The 8,256-nt window shown below is 52.3% G+C and overlaps 1 protein-coding gene across 2 annotated transcripts in view; it reads right to left on the bottom strand.

Annotated features, from left to right (window-relative positions):
* Positions 1-6,405, bottom strand: part of SRP72 (signal recognition particle 72) — a 29,672-nt gene extending 23,267 nt beyond the window's left edge. The window contains exons 1-2 of one of the 2 annotated variants that reach the window (XM_058667270.1): positions 6,259-6,405; positions 3,251-3,371 (exon numbers count right to left, since the gene is read on the bottom strand). In XM_058667270.1, coding sequence (XP_058523253.1) covers positions 3,251-3,371; positions 6,259-6,367 — 230 coding nt within the window. In that variant the 5' untranslated portion in view covers positions 6,368-6,405. The remainder of the gene's footprint in view (positions 1-3,250; positions 3,372-6,258) is intronic. The other variant, XM_004590865.2, reaches the window with a different exon arrangement.
* Positions 6,406-8,256: the final 1,851 nt, after the last annotated feature.

An 8,256-nucleotide genomic window follows, 5' to 3' on the forward strand; every position in this document is an offset into this window, starting at 1 on the left:
TCTATGCCTTCTAGAGTCTGCAACAGCAGGGAGCTAGGGTCAGGGTTGAGCCTGAACCCACATTAACCCCGAGCACTGGGACACCAGGCGCAGGCACTTTAACCAGTAGGCCAAGTCTGTCTGAGAAGGTGCTATATTTATCTCTCAAAGAGATAGTAAGATATGAGCTGGGAGTTTGGCCCTCTGAATGCCAGCATCCCATGTCAGAAGGCCTGGTCAGTGTGCCAATGCCAGCTCTGCTCCCAATTCCATCTTCCTGCCTAGGCGCACCCTTGCAGGCAGCAGGTGATGGCTTTGCCACTCCCATAAGAAACTTGGACCGAGCCCTCAGCTCCCAGTCCAGCCTGGCCCAGGCGCCTCTGCTGCTACAAAAGAGGCATCAATCGCTAAATAAAAACCAGCTATCTGTCTCCTGTTTCTTTAAAACAGTCAGAGGGCTCAGCGCAATAGCCTAGTGGCTAAAGTCCTCACCTTGCTCGTGCCCAGATCCCGTATGGGCACCGGTTCCAAACCCGGAGGCCCTGCTTCCAATCCAGCTTCCTGCTTGTCGCTGGGAAAGCAGCTGAGGACAGTCCGAGGCCTTGGTACCCTGCACCCATGTGGGAGACCTGGCTCCTGGCTTCGGATCGGCTCAGCTCTGGCTGTTATGGACACCTGGCAAGTGAATCAATGAATGGAAGATCTTCCTCTCTGACCTCTCTATATCTGACTTGCAAATAAAATTTAAAAATAAATAAGTCATGAGAAAACTGCTTCTTTAAACTTTTCCAAAACACAAATAATTAGCAAAGAAAACAGTAACGGAAAACCTGAAAGTAACTTAATGGTTAAAATCAAACAACTGGCAAATATACAACCATGTAAGCACTACTTACATACAGAGACTTAAATGTTCATCTGCACTAATAGAATACTGAACACTGGGCCCGGTATGATGGCCTAGTGGCTAAAGCCCTTCACCTTGAACATGGGCACCGCCCCAAGTCCCATCCAGCTCCCTGCTTGTGGCCTGGGAAAGTAGTTGAGGATGGCCCAAAGTCTTGGGACCCTGCAGTCATATGGGAGACCTGGAAGAGGCTCCTGACTCCTGGCTTTGGATCAGCTCCGGCCAGCCGTTGCAGCCAGATTGGGGAGTGATTCCTCTTTGTCTCTCCTCCTCTCTATTTATCTGCCTTTCCAATTAAAAAAATAAATCTTGGGCCCGGCGGCGTGGTCTAGCGGCTAAAGTCCTCGCCTTGAAAGCCCTGGGATCCCATATGGGCGCCGGTTCTAATCCCGGCAGCTCCACTTCCCATCCAGCTCCCTGCTTGTGGCCTGGGAAAGCAGGAGAGGACGGCCCAATGCTTTGGGACCCTGCACCCGCGTGGGAGACCTGGAAGAGGTTCCTGGTCCCGGCATCGGTTTGGCGCGTACCGGCCCGTTGCGGCTCACTTGGGGAGTGAAACATCGGATGGAAGATCTTCCTCTCTGTCTCTCCTCCTCTCTGTATATCCGGCTTTTCAGTAATAATAAAATCTTTAAAAAAAAAAAAAAAAAAAAAAAAATCTTAAAAAAAAAAAAAAGGATTATTGAAAACTTGTACTTAAGTTTCAACTGTAATACAGGATGAGAAATATTTACCAAAGCAACTAATAATGTTTTATTCAATTACCCAAAAAGCTTGACAAAAACCTGCCTACTTCATAACAGCCAACATTCAAAAGAAACAGTCCTGGCATGAACTTTAAATTCCTTCTCATCCTTGCTTGCTCCTCAAAGGCCCAGTGCAGGAGAGAGCCAGAACTCAATCCTGATCTCCCACTGATGGAGTCATCACTGCGGCCCTCTCGCCCCAGCCGCCCCAGGGCTGCACGAGCCGAGTCAGGCACCAGAGGCAGATCAGGAACCCAGGCACTGCCAGTCCTGCTGTCCCCCAGGGCTGCACGAGCCGAGTCAGGCACCAGAGGCAGATCAGGAACCCAGGCACTGCCAGTCCTGCTGTCCCCCAGGGCTGCAATAGCCGAGTCAGGCACCAGGTACAGGTCGGGAACCCAGGCACTGCCAGTCCTGCTGTCCCCCAGGGCTGCACGAGCCGAGTCAGGCACAGAGGCAGGTCGGGAACCCAGGCACTGCCAGTCCTGCTGTCCCCCAGGGCTGCACGAGCCGAGTCAGGCACCAGGTACAGGTCGGGAACCCAGGCACTGCCAGTCCTGCTGTCCCCCAGGGCTGCACGAGCCGAGTCAGGCACAGAGGCAGATCGGGAACCCAGGCACTGCCAGTCCTGCTGTCCCCCAGGGCTGCACGAGCCGAGTCAGGCACAGAGGCAGATCGGGAACCCAGGCACTGCCAGTCCGGACAAGGTGTTTCCATCACCAGGCCAAATGGCCACCGCATCACAGACAGGCTTAATCAACAAGCAGTGTCCTCTTTATTGACCATTTTAGAAGCTTAAACACTGCTTTTCACTCTGTAACACATTTGCACAGCTCAAATCTAAAAACAAAAACATCTACAGTAAGAGGCTTTACACCCAGTATTGTCCAAATTTAACCTCTTTCTCCTCACACTCGGTGACTATATTTATTCACTATCTACGTAAACTCTTCTATCCTCCTTGTCTCACAAAAGGACACTTACTATACACCATTCTGTATCTCACATATCAGAACTCTATTAGAGAATAAACGTGTTACAAGCTAAATTTCAATACACATAGCTTCTGAGGCCTAGGCATAAATGTAAATAAAAATCAAATAACAGTACCAGGGAACAAGACTTTTAAAACTTGCCGTGTGTTGTAAAGACTATCAAAAAACTCTCAGAACGCAAGACCTTACCTAGCACCACAACTACCTAAACAGCTTTCGGTGGAGCTGGGCACAGAGATCCAGCCAAGTCCGCCAAACCATCCTAGAAACCACAATGAATCCAGAGCCCACACGCACCCTCACCTTCCCGGCACTGCCTACCCTCGTGCCCGAGGGCTCTGCAGAGCTCTGCGAGTCCCTCTCCTGAGTTTCCAAGCACTTATATTTATGCCCCACATCTCTCTTCAGTTTCTTCTCAGACAGGAGTGTTAAGAAAAGCTGCCTAAAGCAAAAAAGAACAAAAGATCTATCCAGTTTCAGAAGCACTGGCAATGGCAACCAAACCAAAACCAAAACCAAAACCAAACAAAATGAAACAAAAACCCTCTGGTGTGAAAAGCCATGGCAGAGGTCACAACCAGAGTTTCTGGAGACCACAAACGACGATGACCTGAACCACTTACTTGGCCAGCACTTTGGTGTGGGTGTTGATGACATTCAGGGCTTCCTTGAAACTCCCGTTCTGGATTAGGCACACCACCTTACAGTGCAAGGCTGTCACATCTTCCTTGTTGATCTGCAGGACTGGATGACAACGGTAAGAAAGTCACGTTTTAAAAACAGATTTGTTTCTTAGAAAGGCAGAGTCACAGAGAGAGGTGTTTATCTGCTGGTTCACTCTGCAGATGGCCACGGCAGCCAGGCCTGAGCCAGAGGGAAGTCAAGAGCCAGGAGCTCCAGCCAGGTCTCCCGCACAGGTGCAGGGGCCCGAGTCACACTGCCGGACAGCTGGGTTGGAAGTGGCGCAGCCAGACTTGAACCGGAAGCCCTTTGGGATGGTGGTGTGGTAAGTGGCAGCTTTACCTGCTACACAATGCTGGCCCCAGAAAGTTCATTTTTTTTTTTTTAAGATTTAAAGTTTCTTTACTTTTTATTTGAAAGGCAGACTTACACAGAAAGAGAGACAAAGATCTTCCACTGGCTGATTAATTCCACAAGGGTCATAATGATAGAGATGAGCTGACCCAAAGCTAAGAGCCAGGAGCTGCTGGGTCTCCCACGTGGATACAATGTCCTAAGGACTTGGGCAACCTCCACTACTTTCCCAGGCCAAAGGCAGGGAGCAGCATGGCAAGCAGCCGGGACACAAACCAGTGCCCACATGGGATGCTGGTACCACAGGTGGCAGATCATCCTGTTGAGCCACAGCACCATCCCCACAAACATTCACTTTAAAGGCACTCTCCTTTTACATTTTTATTATGCTTTCCTACCCTGGCCTCAAAAAGCTACACTGCCAATGTTAATATAGAGATATGATTAATCAAAACATTAACAAAATGTTCATTTTAACTTACAGAGTGACAATACACTTATAGATTAAATTTTCAATGAGATGAGGTTTCCAAAGATGCATATAGCAAAAAAGTATAATGAACTAATGAAGCAAGAAAGAAGCTGTTTTTCTAGCACCTCCATTTTGGGATGTGCGCTATATCCTGTTTATCTGTACCTCATGATCACACTGGAAAAGAAAAATTATTCACTTTTCTGGAAGCCAACGACACAGGTTCACTGCAAGCTGGATGTCTTGGGCAAATGCCTGGATAGCCAAATCGCAGTTTTCTGATCTGCAAAGGGAGTATGAGTGCAAAACCCATTTTACAAGAAAATGAAATGAGGGGAGGCGCTGGGGTGCAGGGCTAAACCGCTGCTGCTTGGATGCTGCGCTCCTTCCCAGAGGCACGGTTCAAGTTCTGTCTACTCCACTACTGGTCCAGCATCTTGCTAATGTCCCTGGCAGTGGACAATGGCCCAAGTACTCGGGTGGCCTACCACCACTGCTGGAGACCCGGATGGAATTCCAGGCTCCTGGTCTAGACCGACCTTACTCAGCTCCAACTGTGGCAGGCACTTGGGGAGACAGCCAGCAGATGGAGGACCACCTGCTCTCTGTTTCTGCAACCCTGACTTACAGACAAACAAATTAAAAAATAAAAATTAAAGACAATCTTGCTGACAATATTTCCAAAAACTATTCAGAATTTCCTTTCCCAACTAAGCTGCCCACAGAGACATACAAGCACAGACGCAAGCAGTCAAGTTCAGCTTGGAACGCTATCAGCTGTTCCATGTCAAAACCTCCAGTCCTGGATTTAGGGTACTTAACACCAGCAGTCCAGTCAGAGTAGAGGGTACGAATAATATTAAAACACAGGTTGTCGAGTCTCTGCCCAGGACACTGATCCCCTACTTGGAATGCCTGGTTCAGGTCCTGCCTCCTCTGCTGGCCAGGCTACTTTATGTTGGTGCCAATGTAGGAAGATGGCAGGTCCCAGCGGGACTCCTGGCCCCTGGCGGCTGCCCCACCTGCATGCCATGGGCATTCAAGCAGTGAATTTGCAGATGGAACGTTTGTCGTCCATCTTTCTCTGTCTCTGCCTTTCAAGGAAAACAAAATACAGATAAAAAATTTTTAGGAACACATACTGGTGAACGGACTGCCTTTACTGTTTAAATGATTCCCGCAAAAACACTGTGCATTGCTACGGAGTGCACAGTATTGGTGGGAGAGCGAGCTAGCCAGAGGCTGAAGTTCAGACTAAATTTAAGAATCAAGTGCATCTAAGTAGTTACAGCTGTTTTTCTCTGACGTCTCATATCCCCAGCAGCGCAACTGTAGGCACCCCTCACTAGCCTTCCCCTTAACAGTCTGGCTGCGCCGCTGACGTCCGTCTTAGGGTACCTCGGATTTGTGTCTTTCTAGATCTAACACGGAGCTGGAATGTGTTTAGGCACGAGCAGTAAAATGCAAGGTTACATTACAGTAAAATATTCAAAGATCAAACACGGAAGCCCGCACCAGAAGCAGGAGACCCCGAGAGGCAACCCAAGGGGGCAACAGCAGGCCCAGCCTTCCCTGGATACGCTGCTCCCCGCTTGCACTGTCCATTTTCTGACTTGGAATGACAGGTGAGGTGTGGGGGGGCGCCTCTGTCCCTGGGAACGGCACCCCGCTTCTTCCCTCTGCTGCCCGCGAGGCCCTGCGGCTTTGGAATGACGTGTCCCAGGCAGGTTCCCTCCCGCCGCTGCGGCTCCCGGGACGTGCAACGCCCGTGCTGTTTGGGACCCCCGAACTCCAAATCGGGGTGTCGGCCACGGCAGGCGGCGGCGAAGACACGTCAATCCACATCAACGAGGTCGGAGTGAGGGGCTGCGGTCTGCAGAGGTCCCGCGGCAGTGCAGGGAGGGCAGGACACGTGGCGCCCAGCACCCCAGAGCCCCGGGCCAGCCGGGGCGCGGAGGGGCCACCTGCCCGCGCCCCAGCCCTCCAGCCGGTCCCAGCCAGGTGGAGGGGCGCGCAGCTCGCCCCTGCTTGCCGCGCCGGCTATACGGCGGCCGCCGTGCGCCCTGGGAACAGACCCTATCCTCCCGCCCGCCCGGCCCGGCCCGGAGCCCGCCCGGCACTGACTCTTGTTGACCGTCTTGAGGGCGCGCGTGAAGTCGCCGTTCTGGCCATAGCGGTTCACCTCACTCCACAGTGCAGACACCGCCACCCCGCCGCTGCCACCGCTCGCCATCTTGGAGGGGACGAGGGGCGGAGCGCGCCGACCTCGGCCCCGGAAGAGGATCCCTGCCGGGCAGGAAGCGGGCGGTTGCTAGGCGACGGCGCGGCGTCTCTCCGTAGGTGTGTCCTAGGATGCCGGGGCTCTGGAGGCCGGCCTGGAAGACCCGGGCCTGGGATTGCAGCTCCAAGGTGCCTACGTCCGCCGCCGCCGCCGCCGCCGCAGAACGAGGCCGGACGACCGTTGTGAGCAGAGGGAGTCGTTGCCCTCTTCCACCTCCACAGGAGAAACACAGCTTTCGGGGTGCCCTTTGGGCCCCATTAACTGCAGTTGCAGAGCAGCCCGCAGTGAGGCCACAGAGGGGTTGGAGGAGTGACTGCAACTGCCATGGGGAGAGCAAGCTACCATCCAAGTTCCCTTTTGTTCGGGCTGTGAAATAGGGATCCCAAATGCTGCTTGTTCTGTGTGAGGGCGCTTGGCATACCCTCAGAGAACACGAAATCGGGACCTTAGGCAGACCCAAAACCACCCAACCTAAGGCTCTGCTGGAAGGCCTGCTCACCGACCTTCCTGTCCATCTCTTTACCCCCTCACCCCAGCCAACTTGTTTTCAGTTTCTTTACTCCCCAAATGGCCACGGCAGCTAGGAGTTGAAGCCAAAAGCCTGCAACACCAGCCCAGTCTCCCAAGTGGGTGTCGGGGGCCCAAGGACTTGATCCATGCTCCGCTGCTTTCACAGGTGCATTGGAGGGAACTGGGTCAGAAGTGCAGCAGCCGGGACTTGAACCAGCACTCACCCTGGGATGCTCGTACACAGGCAGCTGCACAGCTGAGCCTCTCCCACGTTTGCCCCGGGCTGATAACTTTTGATGCTTCAGTGTTGACGCGAAGAGCCAAAGTTTAGGAAGCCTCCAGCTTTGCTGGTTATGTTCTCCTAACCAACATTCCAGGCCTCTGTCTGGACTATGGGTCCCTTAGACCAAGGCTGTCACTTCGTTCACTATCCCTACCATTTAAGCAGACCAAGTTTTTGCTTTGTATTTCTCACCTAACCTCACTTGAGGGCGTGGGAGTTCTAGAAGCTTACTGTAGAAACCATCATCTCTGCAAGCCTAGCTTCCACTGCCTGTGCCATGTCCCCAGAACTGTGCAGGAGTTAGTATTGTCCATCAAAATGACTTAAGATTGCAAGGCACAGACCTGCCACTTGCTGGTCCACCGCTCGCATGGGCCTGCTTTCTGGTGGCAGGGACCCAGGAACGAGGCCCATCGTCTGCTGCCCTCCCAGGCACCAGAGCAGGAAGCTGAAAGGCAAGCAGAGCAGGTTCTGCTTCTTACTGCATCACAATCCACCCTGGCTTCCTTTCTCTAGAAATATTTTTATTTATTTAAAAAGGGAAGAGGGACAAGGAGGTACAATCCATGGTTAATTCTTCCAGTACCCCCAGCAGGCTCAACTTGCAGCCTGTTTGGTCAGATGGCTCCATGCAGGTCTCAGGGAGCGGCCGGTTCAAGCCTCCCAGCCATGCTTTTCGAGGCTGCTGCGCTTCCGATCCAGCTCCCTGTTGACCTGTCTGGATGATCAAAGCCCTCAGGCATCTGCACCCGCAGATATTCCGGGATTCACTTTCTTTATTGAGAGAAATAAAGCGTATTTTCTCCTTTCCTGGTGCTTATGATCAAACAGAACTCTAAGTGAAGCTCTAGTAACCAATTTTAATGACAAAAATGAGGGCCCCCACAGAACAAGAGGTACAGATGTGCAGCAGTCCAAAACGTAGCCAGGCACGTCCCTCACGGCAGTCCTCATGGACAGCCTGCGGGGACAACCACCACCACAAACCAGGGAGAAGGCCAGTGCTCAAAGGACACTATGGTGTGAAACTGCTCATGTTAGACGTCCT

The sequence above is a fragment of the Ochotona princeps genome, chromosome 7 (genome assembly GCF_030435755.1).
Source record: "Ochotona princeps isolate mOchPri1 chromosome 7, mOchPri1.hap1, whole genome shotgun sequence".
Taxonomy (NCBI): Eukaryota; Metazoa; Chordata; class Mammalia; order Lagomorpha; family Ochotonidae; genus Ochotona; species Ochotona princeps.